The sequence below is a fragment of the Lates calcarifer genome, linkage group LG5, assembly GCF_001640805.2.
Source record: "Lates calcarifer isolate ASB-BC8 linkage group LG5, TLL_Latcal_v3, whole genome shotgun sequence".
NCBI lineage: Eukaryota > Metazoa > Chordata > Actinopteri > Centropomidae > Lates > Lates calcarifer.
This window is the reverse complement of record NC_066837.1, coordinates 20435279-20462235: the sequence shown is the minus strand read 5'-3', so window position 1 is coordinate 20462235 and position 26957 is coordinate 20435279. Positions and strand designations below refer to the sequence as shown.

The 26957-nt window shown below is 39.9% G+C and overlaps 1 protein-coding gene and 1 long non-coding RNA gene across 2 annotated transcripts in view; one reads left to right on the top strand and one right to left on the bottom strand.

Moving 5' to 3' along the window:
• The window catches only part of LOC108885358 (phospholipid-transporting ATPase ABCA1-like), a 38900-nt gene extending 18447 nt beyond the window's left edge, over positions 1–20453 (bottom strand). The window contains 9 exon segments of the mRNA XM_051070723.1: positions 9–252; positions 5883–5972; positions 8067–8258; positions 10395–10516; positions 14895–15013; positions 15252–15393; positions 16542–16635; positions 17867–17975; positions 18394–20453. Of these exon segments, the coding sequence (XP_050926680.1) occupies positions 9–252; positions 5883–5972; positions 8067–8258; positions 10395–10516; positions 14895–15013; positions 15252–15393; positions 16542–16635; positions 17867–17932 (1069 nt within the window). The 5' untranslated portion in view covers positions 17933–17975; positions 18394–20453.
• A 2097-nt stretch (positions 20454–22550) lies between these two features.
• LOC108885462 (uncharacterized) lies at positions 22551–26024 on the top strand. The gene is made up of 2 exons (XR_001961255.2): positions 22551–22849; positions 25779–26024. It is a non-coding gene; the product is annotated as an uncharacterized LOC108885462 (long non-coding RNA).
• The last annotated feature ends 933 nt before the right edge of the window (positions 26025–26957 follow it).

Below are 26957 nucleotides of genomic sequence, written 5' to 3'. Positions count from 1 at the left end.
CCACTTACTGGAAGAGTTGTCGTAAGCAGAGACAGGTTCGCTGTCACTGTCGTTGCCATGGTTTCCAAACAGGGCCTTGTAGTTGTTGTCTTCATACCAGTTGAGGGACTTAATTTTGAGGCCGCCTCCCTCGGGGTGTCCGCAGACGATACGTGACACAGCCTGGTACATCTGGTTTGGAGAGCCTGTGGCATTTGCGGTTAGATACAGAATCTCCTTTCGCATTTCCTTCCAACTCTTCATACTGGCAAGCTGGGGGGAGAGACACAAACAGAAATATTGCCATAATGATGTTTAGTAGATAGCCAGAAGTATATCAGACACAATTTCCCAGGCCCAGTCACATGCACACAAACATTCAAAACTGGTATGCTTTTCACCAAAAGAAAAAAAATGGCCACATGTGGGTGTTGATATCATCTTCCAAAGCACACAGTACTGCTTTGTTTTTTTGTTTTTTAACACAATCTCATTTTCAGATCATTGATATTTTCATTCTGGAATCTGTGGCTAGAGGTGTTTACTGTCATGCTTTAAGGTGATTCAAAGTACATGAATATGAATAGTTGTACTTTTTAACAAGGGAAAACTCTAGAAAGATTATTTTAGTGTGGAAATTATATAAATCCATGACTGTCCCTGTCTGTAATCCTAAATGACATCAGCTTCCAGCAACAGAACAAGGGCTATCTGTACTAACCATGGGCTTGCTGAATGTACAGTATGTCATATTTCCCTCATATCACCACGTGTGTTCAAACATGCTCTGTACATGTTTCTTCCTTCAGAAAAGCAGACATCTTGTATACTTTCACTCATAGACTGGGAAGTGAAAATAATATGCCTGCATCTACATTTGGAAAACTATCATCTGTCACAACAGAGGCAGCTTATATGTGCCCTGTGTGTGTGTGTCTGTGTTTGACGCTGTAGGTTTGAAGTTATTAAAGGTTATCATCTGCACTATGAGCGGTATTCTAGACATGGAAGTCAGGTGTTGCACTATGGGGTGGAGACACTTAGCACTTAGCTGTTTGCCTGGCTAAGATAAATTTGACTGCTGTTCCAAGTCCTATCAATCCCCCTCTATGTGTGTGTGTGGCGCACACGTGGATTTGCATTTCTATCTAGAGAAGAGGTCAGATAACTTATAACATGGAATTTATATAAAAAGTAATCTATATTGCATGTAATCTATATAAAAAGAAACTATGGTGATGTAGGATAAAATGGAGCTTCTTAAAGTATGTAAGTATATTGTATTTATTGGTGTTGAAAAGCTTGCATCTCTTCTATGCAGTAGTTTATGTATTAAAAAAAATCTCAATACTGAAAGATTGGGGGCAGAGTAGTACTTTGTAGTAGCCTTGTTGTACTTGTCACTACACAAAAATGCTGCTGCTACTTGTGTTGTTGAAAGGTTAGAGCCCGAGTGTTTTCAGTGAAATGCTGCCAAGTATATTTCCAATAAAGTGTTTTTGACCTACATAAGGTAACACTAATTACACAGTAGTAGAAGCAGTAGTCTTCCTCAACACAGCCAAATATGTTGTGTTGTTGTAATTTTGCCAGTAAAAACACACACACATGCACACAAATAGTTCTCTCTTGTTTTCCCAGCTGTTCAGATATCCCTTATTAAATTCAATCCAAGCGGAGGAAACAGACAAGTTTGTGGTAAAACTATATAATAGTTTTTACATACAATTCTGTGGCCTTCAATTGTCTTAAATAAATATCAAAAGAACTCATTCTTCTTGTCTGACCCATCAACAGCCATATGCTGTGTTACATCAGGCTGAAGGAAGCGGTGAGTTCATTTTGGTTCACACAGAGGTTACTTCAGGTCAAAAGACAAGTCTCCACAAGTTCCTCGTTTATGTCTGCAAACTGGTCAACTGCACACGCAATTATGTCACCAACTCGTGATGGAGGAAGGAATGAAAGGAGGGGGTTTATGTTTTTCGTGCAAGTAAAACAAAGGAAGGGCAGAAGAAGAGGGGAGCTTTTGTTTCCTAAGCGTGAACCAGAGGAGGGTACTAAGGCTTACAATAAGTTCAGGATCCCGAGTGTGAGGGATGGGAGCTGACGAAATCAGATGTTATACTGAGGTGAAAATGTGAGGTGGTCAGTGATAGGTGACAAGAAATGAAAGGAGGAAGAAAGAAATAACGAAAGAAAGACAAGAAAAATATTGGGTTGCAGCGGAGCGGGAGGTGAAAATGAGCGCAGAAGGCAGGAATGGAAGGTGCGAGAACAAAGAGAGGTTACTATCGGTCGTTCTCCTAATAGGCAAGACTCCGCAGGCTCCTTCAGTAGAGCACTGTTATACTTAGAGTTGTTACACACTCACTGCCACACAAATACAAGCACACAAACACATAAAAGGGTGGGATGAGGCACAAACACACAGAAGATCCTGATGCTCCATGATGCATTGCTGTTTCAGAACAAATAACACTGTTTTCTCTGTCAGCTCTGTGTTATTTCAAACCAACTGTTGGACAGTCTACAGCATGTAATGCTTATTCTGCCTTATTCTGCTTGTCGACAAGATATTCAACACTGTTTTCCAACAAAAAGAAAGTGAGACTGAAAGAACTGTTGCGTCTCAGATCACAAACGCACACACACACACGCACTCTGAGATCGTTCTGTATGCAGTTGCTTTGCAGCTGAGCCCTTAGCCACATCAGACCATCACATGCTTTCCTGCTTCTTCACACACACACAAAACTGGTTGTGATAAACATGTGTGTGTGTGCGTGTGTTTGTTGTGTTGGACTGGGTACATATCTGGGTCTTTGTGTAGGTGGTTTTCTTGTGTGGCTGTCTGTGCATTCATGCTTTAAAAAGGTCTCCGGATGGTGTGTGTGCGCATGTGCATGCTACATATGTTCTTGCAGGGAATCTCAACCTCAACCTCAACCTCTTTCTTTTTCTTTTCTTTTTTTTGCTCCTGTTCAAGTATCAGATGTTCACACACTCAGAGACAGATATATTCGACCAAATTACAACTCTGCCAGCCGAAAATTTGTATGCATGCGTGTTGAGTCTATGCACTGAGTATTAATTCACCTGTGCTGAAAACACTTTTGTGTGACTATGTGTCATTTCCCTGGAGGGAAGATGCTCATGTTAACTTGTGTGACTAGGTGAGTAATACACACACACACACACACACACACACACAGACGGACTGGCAGCAGAGGAGGATCGTCCCAGAGTAACCTCAAAGCTGAGCCTGTTTGAGGTTACTATAGTTCAAATTTCCACTCCAGTTATTTAGACCAGAGCAGCTCAGGGGCCAATCATAAACGAATTAACATGAAATCACACATTTTATCTACATCAAAACTAGGTTGTGACCTGCAGATTGTGAGATTTTAGAATAGAATTAGTTTGTCTTGGTGTTACTAGAGTTCACTCCTGCTCAACTTTAGAATGAATCACATGAAGTGCAGTTAAATATGTACTGGATTTAAATGACAGATTTTTGCTGTAGATTCACGTAAACTCTAAACGGTGAGAGGTTCAGTGAAATTAAGAGACTATCCAGATATCAGGTTGTAGATTTCTCCATGATGACAGTGACCAGTGAGAACAGAGAGGTTACTTGAGTTTATTCACACACTCCCTACCGCTTTGCTACGCAACCACTTAAGCTACTTAAGGCAAACGATACAAAGAAGATAAGTGTCACTAATGTTTTTACGAGGTATGTTGAATAAAATTAGAATAAATAATTTTAAAAAAGTATTTAATAGTAAGCCAAGATTGTCAGGGGGAGGAAATTAATGACCTCTTTTCCCTTTATTACCAGCAATCAAAATAACAGCCTTAGTATAAGGTGCTATAATGGCTTGAGATTGAGTGGGAGTCCAGATTATTCAGATTCAGATCTCTGCACTGCCAGTCCCCCAAGCTTAACAAAATAATCTGATTACAAACAGAGAAAAAAGGTTAAGAGAGGAATAGTGCAACTAATTCGTCTTTAACAACAATACATTTACAGTATGGATGGCTGTTGAATAATATTGATGAGCAAGTTTTACATTATTTCCATGTAGCTCTGAGCTGCTACATGGAAAAATGTGTATGTCAAGAAAACTACGACACTGCAACAAGTCCATCTTATTTTTTGATACCATGATGATCGCGATTGAGTATCATGTTTTTCTGTTCAAAAAAGGGATAAAAACTGTCACCTTTTCAAGTGCAGTTAAACTTGTTTCAGGGTCTGTTTCTCGATGCTAGCTCAGTAGATAAATGCTGGCCTATTCTGCCCTTTTTCAAAATATTCAGGAGAAGTTTAAGTGCACAGCGAACAAGATTTATTTCTACATTTTCATTCCACTGGCAGAATCTTCATGTGGTTTGTCACATGGCCTACAATGTGAAAATGAGCCATTTCTTGAAAATACATTATGGCTGCAGTTCTTTTTGCCTTCCAACAGTGATAAGCCCTGGATTGAAACACAGGCAGGCAGATGATTACTGCTTATGAATTAGAGGTTACATGAGTGCAATTCTCCATTTTGCCAGCCTCAACCAGCTGAGCAAACCCACATAATCTGCTTCAAACAAACTAATACAAACTGAGGAGGAATGACTTCGGTTAACAACACAATAATCAACGATTAAATAGATGCCCTTTCACTGAATATACCACTGTGTGTTGACATGTCATACCTGAAGTATCACTTGACTACAATAAGCACAGGAGTATAAAAGATCAACAATAGTTGGTTCAGAAACAAACAAAAACATGTTGAAATTCAGGATGTTGTGCAAGAATGATATCGGGCTGACATGCCTTCCACTTTTGTCTTTTGAATATTTCACCAGTTCACGTTTGTAAATCATTGCCCTCTCGTACAGTGCCAAGCAAAAAGGAATTTGATATGGCGAAACGGGGATAAAAAGGATTGCTGAAGGTTGCAACATTAGTGGCTGAGGACAGAAGAGAAGACAACCTCATTGATGCTCTCACAGCTGCTTAGACAGGAAATGCTATCGCACCTGCAAACATACACACACACACGCGCGCTCATACACATACAGCTGGGTCTTTATGTTCTGCCGACTCAGCAGAGCAGGAGCCTGAGAGAAAAGGGGCTGTGTGTGTTATGTGTGTGTGTGTGGTGTGTGTGTGTGTGTGTGATCGCTCCACCAACTGCTGTTTCTCCCCATTTCCCACTACATTCCTACCGCTCAGACTGGGTTACATTAGCTTAGGCCAGGCATGTGCGTGTGTGAGAATGCACATGCATGAGAGCCTATGCCCTGTGTGTACGAATGTGTATGTGAGACAGTGAAGACAGTGCACCTGGTTGTTGGCTGAGTAAGGCTTTCAAGCCACTACTTACAGGAGCATTTCACACAGCCTGTTTGTTCTTATCTACACTTGAGAAAGATTTTTTTTTCAGGGCTTTTTTGATTTAGACTTTAATTTGTTATCTGTCATCTTTATGCTAGTTTCAAAAAAGGGGAATAGGATTCCCAGAAAATCAAAGCATCGCTCTGTCATTGTGGCAGAATAAAGTTAAAGAGCCTTAATATGGCTGAAAGATGACAGGGACCATATCAGCACACATCAGCCATTTTATGTGCTTTCTGGGATTTGAAACTCTTAATCAGTGTGTGTATATACAGTATGTGTTAATATTGTCAATATGGCCGTGACCCTAACTGCCCTACTACCAAACGACCAATAAATGAAACAACCTCACCAAGAGCTGGTTCTTGGTAAGAATTGATTTTATTCACAAACATTACTACTGAAGACTGAACTTTGGAAACAAATACTTCAGTAGTCCTGTTTGTACCTGTTATACCAGGTGTGGGTAGTGCAATATGTGTGTATGCGTCTGTTTGTGTACCTCCACGGCCAGTGCTCCCAGGCTCTCCAGAAGACTGTTGGTTGCAGCTGAGACTTCCTGAACGACTTTGGGGTCTGACCTCACATCCCTCTGTTGGAGAGAAAGGGGATCATTACTACGTTGTGGAGATTTTTCACTGTAGTTCCGGTTAGTGTGCATAATTAAGACAATACAATAAAACTTAACATTAAGAAGTCATATAACATGCTTTCTCATTTAGCTAGCGTCTTATTATCTTACTTATGTTCTTCTTTGTTATTTACTATGTATTATCCTATTATTACTGATGTTATTTTTTACCTTGTATCCATTTTGAAACTTTTCTACAGGTACCATTACATTTTTCTTTTTGTGTGTTTTCTCTCATATGGCATGATATAATACACTGGACAGGAATAAGTAAATTGCATAGGCAAAGAAAGGTGAGGGGGATAAGAAAGCTGTGGTAAAGGAGGGAGGGAAATAGGAGGAACAACATTTGGGTCAAAGGTGAGGGAAGAGGGGAGCCGAGAAAGAACAACAGGTCAGTGTGGCTTTGACCTCCTGTGTTCCTGTCTGTCAAACTGCTCTGTGTGAGAATCTCTGAGCGATGTGTGTGAGTGTGTTCTCATCTGTCACACTAAGCTGTCAGCTGCTGAAACATCTGACACTCGATAAAGCACAGGCGACGCTGAAGACAGAACAGCCGTCTAGGAAGAGAGAGATATCGTGGCTCTCTAGTGCGTTCTCCCACTCTCATTTGCTCTCTCTCGTTTTCTCTTCCACTAACGATTTCTCTCCCCCTCTCTGTCTTACACACACATAAACCCACACACAGAGTAACTAATGGGAGAAAGTTTGAATTATGTAAAAGTTCTTGACCTCACTTTTTACACAATTTTGTATCTTTTGGAAAAGAATTTCCACTCTTGCATCAAAGTTTGGACATAGACAAAGAAGAACAAGATGTGTTTTTGGGCTGAATAAGGTCCACAATGAGCCAGAAACTGATTTCATTCTCATACCAAGACTCAGGAGTAAAGCTTTTCTAATCTCTTTAACAGCGCAGCAACCACAACAAGGCTATGAGTTATTTATTATGCACTGAAGACTTGATTTATTACTAAAACGGTGATGTTTTATTAAGACATTCTCTGCCTCTCTTCCTTCGTCTGTTTCTCCCTCTAAAGATCAGCACTACAGAACACTGTGTTTTTTTCACCTCTTGCCACCCTTCACCATCGTGACTCACATGTAGGTCACGGGTTTTATGGGAAGGGGGCAGGCTGTTTGGGAAGATATGAGCAGAGGAGAGGTGATGACAGACAGGAAAGGAGGGACAGAGGATGGGACAGGGAGGGGAAACGAGTACAGAAAACTAGTGGATACAGAGAACAAAGTTTCGTAGTGACCAGAATAGACAAAGGATCAGGGATTTACTTTAAATGGATAGATACCAGGTCTGGCTGTGATTGGGGATTGCATGCCGGAGTTACACAAACAGTGATTCCTCCTGTCACATAATACTAGTGTCACAGTCTCTGGCTTCCCTTTAGCAGTCACCGTAAAACAACCTCAAAAAGCAATTAGAGCAAGACTCTGAGAAGCAGGGACAACCATCTATCATGTAGACGTGTGTTTGCATTTTCTGTTTTGTATCTTTGTGTGTGCACTTGTTCATCATGACCCAGCTCATATTCTCTAAACACCCAAGTTGCTGAAAAGAAAAAAAGTGTTTAGAGCAAATAAAATGGCAATGAATCCAAAATATTTCTGCAAGCAAAGACAAAAGAGAATGCTGTTGTTTCCAAATAGTAATATGACTGCCAGCTGAATGAAAGGTATTCCATTTTCTTGGAATATTGACTTCCTGACAAAGACACTCTGATCTTGCTGGAGAACACCCAACTATCTGGCAGTGATGCAACATGGGTCACTGATGATACAATGTGTTTTCCTGTTAAAATGGGAAGGGAGAGTCATTCTGGTCTGGTGCCGTTGGACAAGATACAACGTCCTGGTGAGATCTGGGGATGGTGTACTGACAGGTTACATGTCTGACTATCTGATTGCTCATAATTCTTGTTCCTTCTTTGCTATTAACCTAATTGTTAAGCACATGCAATGATAGAACTGTCAAACCCAGAAAGTTACTACACATGTGACCATCTGGCTCGATGTGTGTGACTCAACAAATATACTCACCCGAATGGGCTTAAGGAAGTCCAAGTTGGACAGGAAGTGGCTCTGGGCCTTGTTAAGCCAGTCACTAGAGGACTTGCAGATAATTTCTTGAGTCATATGGGACACGTTGCGGTCAGCAATGTGGACAAACTCCTCCAACGGCGTGGTGTTACAGAGGTCTCTGAGATGGAAGCCAAAACCCTTAGTCAGCACCTGGACAAAGAAAATAGAAGAGCACAGCAGTTCAAATAGAGTAGAGAGTTATGGAAGCACGTGTGTGTTAGATACTGTGAGAGAACATAGAACTACTGTATGCTCATTCATCAGTTTAAATAAATACTCCACAATAAATGTTTTACTTTGAAACATACTACAAACAACATGAAAGCTGAGCATACTGCCAGTAAATACTTTGAGATGATCCAGTCAATAATCCCTATTTCCCTTTCAGGAGCATAAAAACAAAGATAGAAAAAGAACATTTCTACAAGTGCTATTGCATAAATATGTGTTGAGTAACACACAGAGTTCCTTTGGTGGTTGTTTTTGACTCTTTATCACTGTGTGTCAGTCCAAAAAAAATTACATTCCTTAAACCTGACCATGAGAATTAAACAATGATGCTCTCAGAAAGATATAAACCAGGGTGACCATGAGGGAAAGAAATGATACGAATGTCAGTGCTGGGGCATACCAGAGATACCTCCAGTAAAGCTTTTTGACAAGCAATGTAATCAAAACTCTATGCCAAAGGACTCCTCTGATGATAAAAATACCATTTAAAAAAAATCTTTGTCATTTAAAAATGCTTCGCTACCCTTGTTTGAAAGAATTGCTTAAACACATTATTTGGAAGAGAGAGCACAGCTGCGTCCATGCGGACGGAGTAAAAAATGTCCCTTTTCTGGGACATCAGAGCGTTCAAGGACTGGAGAGAGCCTCTCTTTTCTCTGACAGAGTCAAGATGTTCGTATTCATGTGTGTGAGTGTCAGTGTGAGAGAAAGAGAGAGAGAGGGGGAGGGAGATAGAGAGGAGGGGAGAGAGAGAGAGAGAGAGAGAGAGAGAGAGAGAGAGAGAGAGAGGAGCACACTAACTCATCTTCTAAATGTCCTTGACCAGTCTGTGTTATGCCATCATGTCTATCACATAGTCACAGCTGGTAATCTTTTCATTAGAAAAACATCAGGGCTTACAGCAGTCAGTTTGGAGGATTGGGAGTCATAGTCATCATCCAACAGACAATTCAAAACATATTTTTCCTAAGGGAGATGTTTATGGTTGTCTATTTGTGGGTTTTCTTGTGTGCCTCTCATTGCGGCAGAATAATTGTCAAACAACTGACAAATTTGTTTTCACTCCATATAACAAGGGGAACAGCAATAATAAGCTTCCTTCAATTGTCACTCCTGTCATTAAAAAATGTTCCTGTTAACCATCCTAGACTATGGGATACTCTTTACCGTGTTGTCTGTACTATCTCTTTTTTGATCAATAGATGTCTGGGAGAAAGGGATGGTGTAACATGAATTTGTCTTTGCTCTTCTGTCTCTGCACGTGAGGAGAAAACGAGGGAAGGGAGGAGGGAAGAGAGGTGGTCATGTGACTCCAGCCCTCCAACTGCGAAGCAGGGATGTTGTGATGGGCTGGGATGGGAGCTGTTGTTGGGGTGGACCCGGGTAGCCTAATGAGAGTATAGGGATATGCAAATAAACCTAATATGAACGGGAGAGGAAGAAATTTGTATGTGTGTATATGTGTAACAATGTGCGCATGGGGTTGCATTGAAACAGATCATCATTTCAGCTAGAAAAAAATGATGCACAGGAATAGAGGCATGATATTAAGAGCAGACACTCAGGAAGAGAACAGAAATGGGAAGAGACAGGAGTCAGGTTACAGAGATGAAAGGAAAATGTAAATAATTATATCCAGCAGAAAATTTGATTTTCTTTTTGGATGGGGGAAAAAAACACATAAGAAAGAGAAAGACGACAGTTGGGGTTTTAGGTGCCCAACAGCCTCCACACCCACCCACAGTGATTTTTCTGCTGGGTATTAAGGGCTTAGCTGTGCCCCAGCAGAGTCCTGTGGCCCAACAGACGCTGTTGAGCCAAGGTCACTGGATTTATGCACGCGCACTGTAGCCATGGGAGTATGATTATCTCATATGTGAAAAGGACACAACAAAGAGGCTGTATGGAATATAATACTGTACTACTGTCTGCTTTTGTACTGAGGAAATACAAGCAGCAGTAGGTGTATACTGGTATTTTCTATCTATTTTCTGTAAAACTAATAATATACATAGTAGTTTATTTTAAAAAATGTTACAAATTGTAACAGTTTACCTTCTCCAGATTGACATCAGCCTCCACTATCTGCTTCAGCGCGTGACGAGGAAGTGAGGCATTGTGGTGCAAGAAGTGGGAAAGGGTCTCATCGTCTCGCAAAAAGTCCTTCAACTTGAAACCTAGAAAAAAAAGTAGAAGTACTATGTCAACCAACTATGACATGTTGTGGTTGGTACCAATACCAGGACAATCAGCAGGGTTTTTACTTTTTTACTTAAAATTTGGACTGGAAACCACTGTCACATGCAATGACTGAAAGAAACAAGTTACACAATTTATCCCGGCATATGCCAGTGCACCAGTAATTATCAAATTCCCAGACTTTCCTTGTCTGGATTATACCTCTTAATATTCCTATGACCAGTGGAAAACCCCAGTGAAAGAATGCAATGATTTAATCATGAGTGATAACCATAATATGTAATACATCAATAACAAATGGACACAATCTGAGAACATAAAAATACTTAACTGGATTAAATGATTGACCCCAATTTAAATGATATATTTGAATAATGACTTTACAAACACAGACACACACTGTCGCTATGCTGTGAGAGCTTTTTGTACTTCTGCTGCATTCCAAAGAAGTCAAACCATTTCTGAAACTGGCTCGAGTCAGCTGTGTGGTGTCACGCACAGGCGCGTGCACACACACACACGCACACACTGGTCTCTTCTCTTCAACTCTGAGTACTCAGTCAGGGGTTACTATAGGGTATTCCACTTTGGCCTAAATACTGTCCAACAGTCTTCCTCACCCTTCCTCTTCCAAAATTTCTCCTCCTCTGCCTTTAACCTATTTTCATACTCTGATTAACTGAATTTTGAATACTTGTTATTAAATGTCATCCTACCCCCACCCCCACCGGTTTCCTTTTCCTTCCCTTAACTCCTCCTGTACTATCTTTTTCTACTTTCTATCTTTTATAGCTATCAGATGACAGCCACAAGCACACATCCACACACACACACCACACACACGAGAACAGGAAACACTTTGCTTCTACTGAACTGAGCATCCTTTGGGAGGAAGTGAAAGAGAACAGTGTGTTTCTGTGAACTGAGGGAGCACACATGTGGTGTCGCTCTTCCCTTACTCCCTCCATGACTGTGCACCAGAGTTTGTGCAATCCGATTTGAGTTTGAGGTGTAAGCATGTATTACGCATACATGGCTATCATTTCTGCTCTCCGTGGACCTCTGTGTGTGAGAGTGTGTGTGTGTGTGTGTGTGTGTGTAACTGTGCACCTGTGCCTGTGTGTGCATGTATGTGACCTCAACTCTCAGGGGTGAACAACCAGGGAGTGCTAATAAGGTCTAATCAGTGTCCCAGTAGGAAGTCACAGCTCCCATGGTGCATTGCATCCAAAGGCCCTTGAGGACACACCAGACTAGATGGTGCAACCTTGTTAAAATGGAAAGAAAGCAAAGGTACTTGTGTGTGTGTATGTGTGCATATCATTTCATTTTTTTTATCTTATCTGTGCCTGTTTGTCTTTATTTACACAGCCTAAGTGGTTTAAATCCCCTGAGTTATCAGGAACAGGGACATTTTTTTAAGTAAGACAACGTAACAAGTAACAAACCATATCTGTGTTTGTTTGTGTGTGTTTTTCCTATGTTGATGCCAGCTGGATACAAGGGTGAGCCCTACATTAACACTTACAAGTCTGTACATGCTTCTGGTGGTGCTGATCCTGTTTTAAATTGAACAGCACTGACATCACACACCTTAGCAGCCAGTGTGATGACTGGTCAAACTGGTCCACAAACAGGCTGTAATCTTTGTGGAGCTACATATCCCTAAATTTACCGCAACAAAAAACAAAAGCACTAAGTCGCATTCCTGAATGTCTTGGCAGTCAGATCAACAAAAGATGAATTCAGACGGCAGAGAAATTAATGGCCGTGTGATGGGTGGACTATTTTGATGTAGAGACTAGATGGAAAAATAACTTGTTGGTCTGTATCTGAGCATGTCCAGCTGTGGGTGAGCTGTTTGTGAGAGCTTATTTGTGTTTTAGACCTTATATATCAGTGCATTTCTGAGAAGTGATGCTATTTTTAGGTTATAGATATTAGGTTAAGGTTAAAGTTGATGGTTGAGGTAGACGTGGTGGGCTGCAGATAAGGACTGAACTTAGTCCTTGTGGTTCCTTGTAAAGATAGAGAGACTGTGGTGTTTGTGTGTCTATGAAAACTTGCACATTCAAGAAAAAAAGCAGCACAGTTAAATTCAGAGGTCTCCATTTTAAAAGATCTGACCCGGACATGTCAAGCTTCTGAATCAAATGGAGTCTTTTAAAGCAGCCAGCCAGATAAAATATGAAGGTGGTGAAAGGCTGTCCCCCTCTATTATGCAATTCCACTTTCAGCTACACTTTTGTAAAAAAAAAAAAAAAAAAAAAAAAAAAACTGGTGTTAAAATAAGAAAAAAAGTCTGTGGTATTTGAACACTTATCTTTCATCTCATTCATCTATTTTGGTATTAAGAAACCTTTCTCTCCTCAGAAATGTTGCATGACTCTGTTCTTAAAGCATTCAAGTATCTGTTGACTTTCAATCTGCACTATCTCATAAAACAGAATGCATTAAAAAAGCAGATCCTGTGTGATTTATCTAGTTACACTATAGGCAAAAAGCTTGTACCTCTCCCTGACCTTTCCCAGCCCCTTTTCTCCATCAGTGTAAATCTCATTCGCTGACCCCGTCAGTTGCTGAATTATTAACTGACACGTGATGGGCTCTTTGATCCATGCTGTTATTCCTATAGCGTCACTCTGCAGCAGCAGCAGTTCTGTTTGCTTTCTCCTGCATCACGACTGTCCACATGCCACATCAGTGCATTCCCTCACGTGGATTAAAGACAAATATAGAGTGGAATATGGGATTGAGTTCTGTCAGACCGCTGTGCATTTAGAAATCAATTATGATGAATTGCACAGATGCACAGACACACCAAAACCCCGTTAACATAATGAAACATCCTGAATAAAAAATGAAAAGGAAAGAAAAAAATCAATGCAGACTCCTTGGCTCCTCTGTTCAGTCCAGTTAAAATGTAAAGACCCATTAATAGTAGATAATAAAGAGATCTATTACTGGCCTCTAATGTTTAGTACAAACAAGATGGATGGGAAAGACACCAAAAATAAGACATCCCACACCACAAAATCAGAGACATGCAAAGTTATTACTTAATTTAATTAGTTAATTACTTAATTTTTTACAATTAAAAATACTTATTTTACATATTTTCTTTTAATTTTATCTCTCTCCTTTTCAGGCCACGCCATGCTTAGGAACCATTGCATAACATACTGTACCTCTGGGCTAACAGAGCAGACGGTAGCCAAAACAACAAGAACCTTGATTGTTCTGCTACAGCAATTAACTAAGGTTGGCAGTTACGTCACTGCTGTTTACTGTTCCTGCACTCTGTCCTGTAATGCCCTTAATTCGTTGTCTTATTATCCTCCATTTTATACAGTAGTAATGTTTTTTTGTAACATGTTTTCCTTTTTCTTTTTGTCCTGGCTGTCTTTGTAAACATGGTCAACTGGAAAATGGAGATTGCTCCCTGTGTACCTCCCACGTCAGAGTAATGGGTGCTGAATTTAAATGAAAATCTTTTCAGAGCAAAGTTAATGTGTCTGTGTGACTTCACTTCAAGTAAGTACAGAGTTCAGTGCAGCCCACTTTCCTATTTTCAGGTTGCTTTGACTGAGTCAGCACAGTGGAGTCATCAACAAGATGTTATTTTAGAGAGACGATCTTTCTCTGCTCCGCAACAGCCGAGGTCACTATCAGGAATTGCTCCCTCTTTCTTTTTTCAAAATGTTGCTCCAGAGACCTCAGCACCAATGTTTAAGATGATGTTTGAATGTGTGTGTGAAATTGATAACAGAGTCTGCAGAATAGCATGCACTTTATCAGTGGTAGACAGTGTCTGTGATCTGTCCTTGGACACAGGAAGCAGCAACATTCCAGTCAGGACAAATTGACATTTTACTACCAGATCTGTGCCGTGATTGTACAGTGACTGTCTGGGTGGTGTGCAATTTTCAGTTTTTCCTGTCTTGGACCACCACCACTTGCACGTAATAAGTGAGGTAGAGAAGTGCAACACCCACTGGCTTTTGGGAAACGGGCCCACCATGGCTGGCAGGCAGTGATAAGACATGGATATGTTACACCCTCAACAACTCTCAGAAGACGCAGAACTGACATCATTTACATCAGCTGAAGCTCATAAGCCTGTCTGCTCACATACTGCTATTAAAGCAGTATGTGAGCAGACAGTAGGTGTGAGTCACTGACACAATTAAAGCATATCTGCACATGCAGTTGAGTGGGAGTGTTAGATACTAGCGAGAAAAAGGGATGAATGGGTGATCAATCTGAATCGGGGGGTGACTGAACTGATCAACTGGGTGGTCATTCAACAACTTAATAAAACACAAAACAAGTGGACAATCAAAGTTGTGTCCTTACGGGCAATGTTCTTCTGCATCTTCCTGAGAGCCCTCAGCAGCCCCTTGTAGCCCTCATAGCTCTTATCATTCTGAGTGTAGAGCAGGATCTTCTTGGCATCGATGAACAGACGGGAGATTCTGATCATGTCCACAGAAACACAAGAAGAAAGAGACACAAACAGACACAAAGTTTAACAGTTTTGTAAAAGAATGAATTAAGGTCCTGAATCACAATTATTATGTCGATAAAGACTGAATAATTTTACTACAAAATCACTCAAACCTACTTTTTATTTTCACTAAGTGAGTACTTCATATCCATCAGATTATTAGTATTAGTTTAACTATGAATAAGTATGAAGGTCATGTTACTCACATCGAGTCGTTGAAGTTTCCCACCACCCCAGGACTCTCTCCAGGGGTAGGATTGCGGAAGCAGGGGTTGTTGGCGTTGCAGATGATGCCTTGTACCCAGGGCAGGGTACCTGCTGAGGGCATGGCCTTGTTAGGGAAATGGCCTGGAAAAATAAGCACAATACTGTGATGAGTTTTAGGTTTGGACTGAATATATTTAAGTAAAATAGTGTGGTTAGAAAACTCACTATAGAGCCGGCATTAAATGTGTAGAACATTTCAACTAGGAACCATTTAAAGGAGTTGTCACATAACAAAAATATGATTTAAGTATAACCCACAGAAACGTCAACGTGTAGACTGCCTTTGGAATCAGCTTTAAAAAGTGCTGACTTTATCTTTGGACTCAATTGTTTGGTCTCTTATCAGCTCTTTTAGTGCTACTGCTGCAATTCACTGAGGTTAACTAGCTATAGGAAAGATAAGCACACAAAGCAACAAGGGGGTCAGGAAGTTGACACATTTCTTTGGAGTTTACTGGGTTAACTGGCTTCGGACTGACTTGTGATAGACTGTGATAGACCTGATAGACATTTGGTGTGACTGCTTTTGTTCCAAACTGGTATGGTGGTCAACAAAATGATCACATGCAAGCTCACGATAATTACATAACTGCACTTGATTCATTTGGAAACAGGTGCGTGTCTGTGTACGTGAATAAGCGTAAACCTGCATCAACGAAGGTATGACATGTACAAGATTCTTAAAATTATCTGAATGAGTTTAAAAGAAAAAAAAATACCCTTAAGAACATTAAGCAAATAAATAGTAAAAATATCTCTTGGGAAACTCTGGGTGCACTGTTTTTCTTTTTAAAAGCGAAAAGACAGATTTGAAGTGCTGACAGGATGTTTCTGTGCTTTGTGACCAGTGATAATCTTATTGAGTTAGAACGTGGTCAAGGTTGAGAAACCAGCTTTGATGACGGATGATACTGTAATTCTCTTCCAGGAGCTGAAGGTCCTATCACATGCTCACAGAGCGAACAAATATTGACAGATTCAACAGATCCTTCTGGAACAATAACAGTGAAACCCTGGAAGACTAGTATGTTGAGTTTACCAAGAACTAAGAGGCAAACACTTTATCTACTAACAGATAATGTATTAGAATTAAAGAATAAAAGACTAATTAACTAATTAATAATCTTATTTTCGATTTCTATCAAAGGGTTGTTCTGTCCAACCAGTCCTCGGCTCAGTAAAGACAGTTTTTTCTACAACCACCCCTCCCTCCCTCCATGTCTGCTTACATTCATGTTGCTCGTAGGGCGGATAATGTATTCGGACCGAGATCAGGATGAAGAAGATGAACAGAGGCCAGACGATCTCAATCAACAGCTGGATCTAAGAAAGGAAGACAAAAAGGGTGTAAATTGAGCAAATAAAAGAAGGCTTTACACTCTTGGACAGACACATGAAGTAGATGAGTCAATCACTCCAAGACAAGTTTTCCTTTGTGCAGTGCAGTTTTTGAAGTTTTTGTAGTTCAACTAAGGTTATCTCTACTGCTTTACAGGAAAAAACATAATTTTGAGAGTGTGTGTGTGGAGGGGGCTGTCAGCTGTTGTCCTCTATAAACAGTAATCCCACCGTGAGTCTGGGTTAAGTATATGGGTTAATTAGGGGAGACAGAGCAAGACAGAGAGAGGGAGAGAGGTCTGCAGGGTTTATGTGTTTGTCCATCTGCTCCATATGGCCCCTCTACTTCAGCTGCCTGTGTCTCGGCCTTAACCAGCATGGCAGACATGCAGCGCAGGGATAAAGAATAAACACTGTCTTGTGAATGCACTGTAGCCCTTTGTTGGAAATAACTGGACCGAAAGTCAAGCAGCCACAGCTGTCACTTTGAGGAAAGATTGCTGCTTGATGGACAAATGGCTTAATTGTATGCAGATGAGCCTCCTCACATATAAAGAGGTACTATGCTACAGCTCGGAGTTGAATTTGATTTACATGACTTTGTGTGGGCACAAAGCGGTAACTGGATAATGGATCTGACATGTAAATGTGTCATCATCACATCTTTGACTGACTCACAGTAATCAGCAAACTGTAACGCTTTTCAGTCCAAGTGGCCCTGAGGAGAATTACATCATTTCTATTGTTGTGGGCTGCATACGCTTTGGATTCATGCATGTTAATGAGGAAAAAACATAAACATGTAGAAGGGCATCGTAATGTCTTTATGACTAGTCATGTGCTACTGGAAAAATCATCTCTGATTCAAAGTCGACCCACTGAAAATGTGACTGAGACAAGGCATTCAAGAGAAGTCATACAAGAAAACTGAAAATAGAAACCTTCTATTTTACCTTTTCAAATTGTTTTGTCTACATTGCATTATTTGCCACGGTAACTTCAAACAAGAGGAGAGGCTAATGAGGCTATCCAGCAGCACTAAAAGCCGAAAACTTCTGATTTGAGAGACAATCATGAGGAGTGCAAAATAATTTTGAAAATGACATTAAAAAAGTAAACACATAAAACCAACAACTATAATTTACTGCGTACTCTACAGTATAGTCATCCAGTTCATTGTTCTTGTGAGTCAGTTATTTGAGGCACTCCTACTTACAGTCTGTCTCCGTCGGTAGGTGAAGTTCTTCCAAAGCAGTAAACCCAGTTGAGTGGAGACTGCCATGTTGCCGTCTTCCCAACCTCACTGAGTATGCTCCAGCTCCTCACTGTGAACCCAAAAAGACAAAGGAAGAGGGTTAATAACTGCAAAGTTGTATATGTACCGAAGACAAAACCAGCACTCACAAATACACCAAAATAGCGCTTTCCTTACTGTGAAAATGCCACAGATTAAACACAGTCAGCTAACTAACCCTTTACAGTCCAGCTTTGTTCCTGGGGAAAAAGACAAACTGCAATTCCCACATACACTGACGCACACAAGTGATGTGAAAACAGAACAGAAAGTCACTACATCAACTGACCATAACCAGGGGCACGCAACTGCACCAAATATGGTTGTAACATCCAGTTGTTCGTGCCACAACACAGCATGTAAGTTTATAAGTTAAAGATAAAAATCAACAAAATACTATGACAAAAATAACCAAAGAAAGAAGCAAAGAGAAACACAACACAAGTTACCTCACAGGTTATTAAGATTCTGATTCCGAAAAAAAAAAACAGTTAAAATCTAAATACACTAAGCTGCCACAAGAAACAAAGAATCATTTCTAACAGAAAACAGATTCACCTATTGAAAAAACAGCAGCCTAAAGTACAGCACCACTCAGCAAATGAAGCCGACTGATGACTGAGGAAGGCTGCTAACCACTGCAGACTGAGGTCCACTTGATGTAGACTCATCTGTTCAAAGGTCAAGCCACAGTTCAACTGGGAGGATGAGTGGGTGGTGGGCAGTTTTTGTGCAGTGAAAGTTGTTGGTGAGCCTTTCATCATCACAAATTTTCACCCTGTTAACACCTCAGTATCATATACAATACTGCATTTGATGTAAATGTTAAAATAACATACGACTTTCCCTCTCTCTTTCCCTCTCTCCCATCCCTATTGTTCAATCTTTAATAAAGACCCACTGATTAAACAGCACTGCTGGGTTTATTGAAACTACTGTGATAAACAGACACACTTTTACTTACTTTTTTTTTTTTTTTTTTTAACTTTTTTCCACTTTTCTTTTTTTTTTTTGTTAGACCCTTAGGCTTTGTCAGATTTATTAAATGGCATTCTTATTGAAAACCTGTGTGTGGTGCACAATTTCTTGTGCCTATTTGTTTATTCTATTTGCAGATTCAAAAGTCCCTCGATTGGTTTTATGCAACATGCTCTGATCAGACCACCAAGTCCATCCTTTAGACAACAAATTCCGGGAAGCAGACCAAAGCACACGAAATACTTTCTGCAGGTTTGTGGTTTCATGTTCCTTTTTGTATAGAATTTTTTATTTTTTTTGTTAACTGAAAAGTGAGTAAACCTTGGAAGCCCAACAAACCAGAAACATAGATTTATCCGACCTGATGTTGTAATCCTGTTTTCTAAGACAGACACCTGGCCATCAAGAGTTAAATCAAGTCTGACAGTCAAGACTGAGACCCTTAACTCCTTATTAAGGTCATTGTGGTTTGCAGCACATGAGGGAAAAACTGATGTAACCTTAAGCATACTAAACACTCCCATGTGTACATGCCTAAACATCATACAACACTAGAAAAAAATTCTACCACTAAAGCTGTTACGTCAAGTTTGATGGCACATTTGGAGCTGAAATCTTAAATCTTCAGACAAAGAATCAAGGCCTTCCTGTTTGTTATGCTGAATGTCCTTTATACAGAATAAAGCTGATTGGCTGTCTTAGAGAGTGGAACGACAGCGGAACAATGTCAAGGACACAGTTATGTTCAAACATAATGTTTTCCACTGATAATTTGCTTGTGGGATGAAAAAAACCCTTCCCTAACCAAACGATTCATCCAGTTTTCTATGGTTTTACACCAAGTTTTCTCCATCAGCTATCATAACAACACTGGATTCACAGTTAACCACTTTCCCAACAATTTCCACTTACTCGCAGGGTAAAACAAATTTCTAACATCATTACCAGAGTTTCTGCCTTCTAGCGTTAAATATTTTCCCCTTCTACCAGATGGCCAAAAAGATAACACAGTAAGCATCAATGCAAGATAAAATACAATGAAGATGTTAACGTTTAATACCAGTAACTCAGCTGCATGCAACTGGCTGTCTTGAATAAATCCCCTGGAATGTATAATATGTTGCAATAAAAACCAACAGGAACTTTGGGATCATCAAACAACACAGTGACCAATGTACAATATCTGGTACATCTGTTTTCTCTATGAGTCAATCTGCTTAATGCCAGCACTCTCAGCACACACTAAACTGTTTCACTGAGAAACATAGCAAAAGTACCTGCTATAGGCTTACTGAAAGACACATAATACAACAGCCGGACATTCAACACAACACAACTGACAATTTCATTGAATAAGCAATTGCAACGGCGAGCAAAGGTGATTTAACAGGGACAAAGAAACCATGAAAACAACATGGCTCATACTGCTGTGAGCTTAAAGAGCAAAACATCATCAGCACAAGCTTGTGTTTGGTCCATAAATCAGCATCTTCTTTACTTATGTTTTAGATGTTGATTTTTTTTCTCTCTGAATGTATTCCACTATACTACTACACAAATCCTATGAAATGAATCAGGGAAAACAAACACCACCTACATACCCATACTGTGGTCTGTAAATTTGCCATATGTGTGAGTAGAAAACAATGTATACAATTTGCATCTTTGTCACATTTGGCATACATTGAATGGATTTCCTCTTCTCCCTCATAGTTTTTATACACTCATTTTTGGCGGTTTGTCATTTGGGATCACTGAAAGAAATTGTGTCTCTTCATGTGGGGCTTGATACCTTACAAAGCATCGTGTGAACATGTTTGTTGGTGATTTAAAGACCTGATTTTCATCGAACTTGCATCAGCTTGATTCTACTGACGGTTTTTCTGAGTCGGTTTTTGAGTTCATCTCCGTGAACAGTCTGTTTCTGATAAACACTCCGGTGGAGATGCATCGTAGGCAGAGATAAGGGGGGTTTATCAGCTGAGTGTTGAGCAGTCCAAATGGTGCAGAGCCAGGGCGCCTCTAGCGGTACACGCTGATTATTTTTTTTCTATTTTATACTTGTTTACCATCAATCCTCGCTCACGTGTTGTATCACACTCATACAGGATTTTTTTTCTCACCTCCATTGTCTTTCTCTGTTTTCTCAACACGCATGACAGATCATTCAAAACGGAAAACTGGTCAAAAGAAAAGCAGTTCGTTTTTGTAATGACGAAAAAGACGAAATAAGACCGTCGATGCTTTTGCATGAAAGAGACGTTTCTGCTTCTTCAAACCACGAATGAAAACAGAAAGCAGATGCTTTTCGTCGACGTTGCAGCTTAACTGTAGACATGTATATTAATAAAAACACTAAAAACAATACATGACTGCGCTGTTCTCACACACATTTTGGGGAAAATGACAGACATATAACAAAAATGAAAGGAATGGAAAAACAGGTTGCAGTTGACAATCATACAGGACTATCGTTTTCACCGCAACCCAAAGTTTTAACATTATGACAGACTGTCAAAATTCATTGTCTGACTGACTGACTTATGTGCTTGTGTTTCATTGTTCTATTGAACTGAGGTTACTGTCGGTCATTCAGCTTCGCGATGCTCAGCCACAGTAGCGTCAAGTTAGCCAAATTAATCTACAAGTAAAGCGGACGAGCCTTCAGCATTAAGGTGAAAAAAAAAGAGACTTGAAACTACTTCTCAGCAGGTATCAGCAGGCATTTAAAGAACGTGATGTGTTTCATTTGAAGGCAAGTAATAAAAAGAGAAAGGGAGAGACGATGTTTCTCCCTTCCACTTCCCTTTTTGTTCCTTTTGGTTGATAATATGTATCACAAGAAAACGTTGCAACAAAGAGGCTTTTATTTTGGGGGTTCCTCACCGGAAGCCATGTGTGGACTGTAGCTATCTTGACATTAGCCCTGCTCACAGACGGTCGAAGATGATCATAAAAGACCAAAAACCAGCAGGAAAAATACTTGTCATTTTACCTAAACAACAACTTTGCCTTGAACGTATAACATTCATTCATCACACTGCAGTATTGTTAACTTTACGATGTTAAAAGAAAAAAAATCGGGGTAATAATTATCTTGCAGTAATTTGCATTCGAAGACCAAAATTATTTTTTGTCTTGACATTTAATTCCTCATAGCCAAAAACAGAACATTAAGCTGGTAACACATGCACACATAGTGGTATGAAAAAATGTTTTAACTGTGACACGGTGGCATACATCTCTTTGTTGTTGTTCCAACAAAGAAACTCACAAATCCCCCAAAAACTAAAAACAAAACTCCAAACTCACCGACCTTGATCCCGAACGAGTGAATATCCACTCCTTCTCTTCTCATAAATTGAAATCCTGCATCCAGAACACACACTTACAAATGGTGAATAAAGTGTACTCCTTTACCGTTACGGTCCTCCGCTGCTCTAAGTCTCAGTGTCTGGCAAAACTGTTTTTTTTTTTTTCATCCAGCAGGCTTATATAGCGCTGCTCAATGCGGAGCGGAGCAGAGGAGAGCGGCAGCAGAGGTAACTAACGGTCACAGTTTGTTGCTGCTCCCATATAAGGCAAGCACGTGCGGCGTCAAAACATTTCTTAAAGGGCCAGAGACACCTCCAAGGGCTTCATCAACGCACTGTGCTTCTATTCAATCACTTTCAGGCTCAGGAAGGTTGTAGGAAAATACTAAATTACTACTAATACTACTTTTGGACTGAACAACTTTACTTCTACGACTAAAATAACAATAATCCTAATTTTATATATGATTTTATATATGATGATACAGGTGTCATATATGAGGTATCCTATATGGGTATTTTACATATATCTATCTATCTATCTATATGACAGAGCAATGGGGCATGAGGAACAAAATCAGAATATGAACATCAAAAGATAAACAACACAGAGGTAAGTGCAAATATACTTAATTGCATATACAAGATAGTACTATATCATTAATTTGTTTGCACAGGTACTCATGGTTGCAAGGGAGAGCCTTGTATCTAAAAACCACAAATCTATAGTTTTTAAATTTGAAATTTGATAGGAAGACACTAACAATAAAACAGAGAACCAGCAGGGTAATCTAACTGTAACACATCCCACGCACATCAGTCTTATCTGTCCAAGTCTCCATGCAAACCTTTCTGCAATTAAATGTCATCTTTCTGACATCCTCCTCCTCTTTCTTCCTCCTAAAAAGAATTACTGTAGGTGAGTGTGAATGTGGTAATATGTCTGTATGTGTGCTTGCCCTGAGACAGATTGGCATCCTTGGTGTACCCTGCCTCTTTGTGCTGGAATAGGCGCCAGCCCTCCATGACCCTGAATGGGATAAGCTGCTTAGAAAATGGATGGATGGATGTTAACTTGCTATTGCTTCATTTGCACTTGCTGCTTTCATCCATCAAACCTAGACTCAGACCTCAGCAGGGCAAAGACAGCAGGCCACGTGCAGTGATGCACAATACACTCACCTAGTAATTTATTGGAAACATCATACTGATGCTGGGTGGGGCCACCCTCAAGTCTTCATGGCATGGATTCAACAAGATGTTGGAAACTGAAAAATGCTAGCCCATGCTGACTTAAATGTATCATGTAATTTCTGCAGATATGTCAACTGCAAATTGATGTTGCCAATTTCCTGTTCTAGCACACCCCAAAGGTGTTCTTCTGGATTCAGATCTGGTGACTGGTGGGGCCACTGAAGTACATTGAAATCATGTTCATGAAACCAGTTTGAGATGACTTTTGTTTGTTGACATGTTGCATTATTATGCTGAAGGTACATTAGAAACTTGTAGCCATAAAGGAATACAGATGGTCAGCAACAAAACTCAGATAGGCTGTAGCATTCAAACAATGACTGATTGGAATTAAGGACCCAAAATGTGCCAAGAAAATAATCCCTGCACAATCACACCACCACCATCACCTGGAGTGTTGACACAAGGCAGGTGAGGTCCGTAGATTTATGCTCTAAATGCCAAATTCTGACCCTACAATCTGTGTGCTCCAACCAGAAATCTTTGGCGACCCTGTGCCTAGTCTCAGATTTCTGTTCTTGGCTGATAGGAGAAGAACCCAACACTGTCTTGTCTGTTGTAGTCAATCCACCTCAAGCTTCGACGTGTTGTGCATTCTGAGATGCTTTTCTCACACCAGTTGTAGAGTGGTTATTTGAATTACCATAGCCTTTCTGTCAGCTCCAACCAGTCGGGCCATTCTCCTCTGACTTCTGTCATTAACAAAGGCTTTCCCTCCGCAGAACTGCTGCTCACTGGATCTTTTTTTGTTTTTCACACAATTCCAAATAAACTGTAGCACATCAGCAATTTCAGAAATACTCTAACCAGCCTGTCTAGGTTGTTTGATTTCAGTTTTCCACAAGATTTCTTAGACTGATTTTTGTTGTCAGTGATGTCTGCAACAGTACTGTAAAACAGTCTTCGCTGTTATAAAGAAGTGGTCAGAATAAAACTGAAATACATGGTTAGAACTTGTATTCAGCACTGTTATTTTTAACCCTCATCACTTCCTCTTGCACCATGTTCTTATTGCTGTGACTTGTGTCCTGTTGTTACTGTAATACACGTTTCCTATCGCTTGTGCTATGCTGCTCACTGACTGAATAAACAACTAATTTCGCTTTGGGGGTGTAGAATAACTTTTCTAACTGAGGTAATTTCTTTTTAAATAAATTAAAGTCACAGTTATGGTATTTCCTATTTCGTCAGAAACCAATAACCAAGTAAACCTTTGATGAGCTGTGGCTAGTTATCACTCCTGGCCCTTTGTGTGCTTCAAATTGACAATTACCTTCTCTTCGATCGATGAATTACATGGCTATGACATTCAGATTCAGTTTTTCAAATTTTTCTTTCTTTTATGTATTTTCTCATATCTACTTTACATTGTACAGTACATAAACATAAAGACACACAAACACACATACACATATTGATTTACTAGATGAATGCCCCTCACACACCAAAGTTTTTATGAAACACAGATATTAACAGCAACAATTCCAAGAATCAAGATGAATTGATATAACCTGTGTTGCAGTGCAAGTGGGTTTCCCTGCATGAAGTTAAAACCCACTCAGTTTTCCATTGTTTAGTTGCCGGTTCCATGAAAGTGTCACAAAAACTTTTTCACCCCGCTGCATGTGGCTAAACAATGACTTGGCCATCTTCATGTGGCCTCTGGATAACAGGACCTCTCCACTGTCCAACTACATTCTGTTCAGGGACAACTGTAAACACTTTACATGTCATCAGACACCAGTGGCTGGCTGGTTCATGTTTGTCTGACTGAGTGACTGCCTGCCACCCAGACCAGATTAAACAGATCTAAATAGGTGGTCTGAGGGATGACACTGTGAGCACAAATTTATGAGAGGAATTTTCATTTCACAAAGACAATGTTTGGGTCAAGGGGGAGAGGGAGAGTGAGGCTGCACAACTTGCTCTCCTTCTGTTACACTTTAACAATGCCTGCTGAATATCATACATGTTTCAAGTCAAAACAACTCAGTGATGCATCAAAAAGAAGAGTAGTGGCTGGTTCAGCTGGCCTGGTTTAAAAGAACCACACTGTAAGATTCACTGCATGTCATACTCCTCTCCACCATACAGGATATTATGACCTTGCGCTGCATATTGTGAGAGGAAAAACCCCTTTTACAAAAAATTAAAAATCAACCACAGCTGACCCCACACTCACACCATCATTAACTTTTTGATTGTTCCGTTGTTAAATCCTCAGAAGCATAATTTCTCCTATGCTGTAATATCTTTTTCCTCATGTTTTGTCTTTGTTTATGTTTCAGAGAAGCTACAGGAGCCTGGTGTGCAGTCCCGGCTCACTAATGTAGAAAGAACATGACAACCATCTGGCAGTGATTATCTAGCCTAGTCTGCCTCCACTGTCTTTTATTCTGTTCTCTTAGCTTAAGGGTACAATTAGTTTAAAGATGGTGGACAGTTAAACTGTTCTTTTTCCTTTCCTTTTCTAGTTAAATCTGTAGATACCAAGGAGATCCAATGAAATAAAGGAAGGTGCTGTTAAATTTAAACATCCCAGTGCTTCTACTCCAGGCCTCCAATAGATGAATTGAATTTAATTTGTTTTCTCAAACCATCTCAATCTAACATGGTCAGACATTTATAGAATTATCTGAGCCAAAAAGAATATATTCAAATACCATAGACTACACGTTCTTTGCACGAGTCTTGACGGAGTAAACTGCAGAATTTGTCATTACCCTTTGGTCTTGCAAGTTTCGAGTGATTTAGTGGCAGAAAAATGAGAACATGATAACCTGTATGTAGCCTTGCCTGGTACATTAAGTCCTGTGTGGTCCTTGACAGCTCAAACAAGATAAAACAAAGTGAAGGAAAAGGTTGGTGATGGAAAAATGTGGCAAAATGGTAGAAAATGTGTCACTTAAATACTTTGTCCTCCACTGGAGGATGGGGTGCAGTTTGGCTCCCAGTATGAGGTCTCATTAAAACAGGATCCTCAATTGGAGTGATTAGCTACTTAATCCATTAAAGAAGCTCCAGAAGTGTCTGCATGGGTGAAGACAGATGATAATCATCCGAGATGACTGAATTATAAAAAACCTATTTTTTTTTCATCTGACGAATGCAAGGTCACTGAAGAAGACTGAAGCTGCTGTCATTTTCAAGGTGCTAAAATGTTCTCATGAGTCACTGAATCTAAGAAATGGTCTAGAAATGTCTACTATTAGAGAGAATTAAATATAAATGAATACTAGTACAAAGACTCACATGTATGAGTTTGTGCACTTTTTCTGAGAGGTTACATGGTTCTAAAAGTATATTTTTGTATTATGTAATGAAGCTCAGACTATCATCTGTTAAACCTGGGGATTATTTTAATAATCAGTAATCATTTAATATGTTCATTAATTTATTCTGTCTTCACGTAATACTGTAAACTGATCATTTTTTAATGGATTTTAAAAAGACAGTTAAGAGAACAA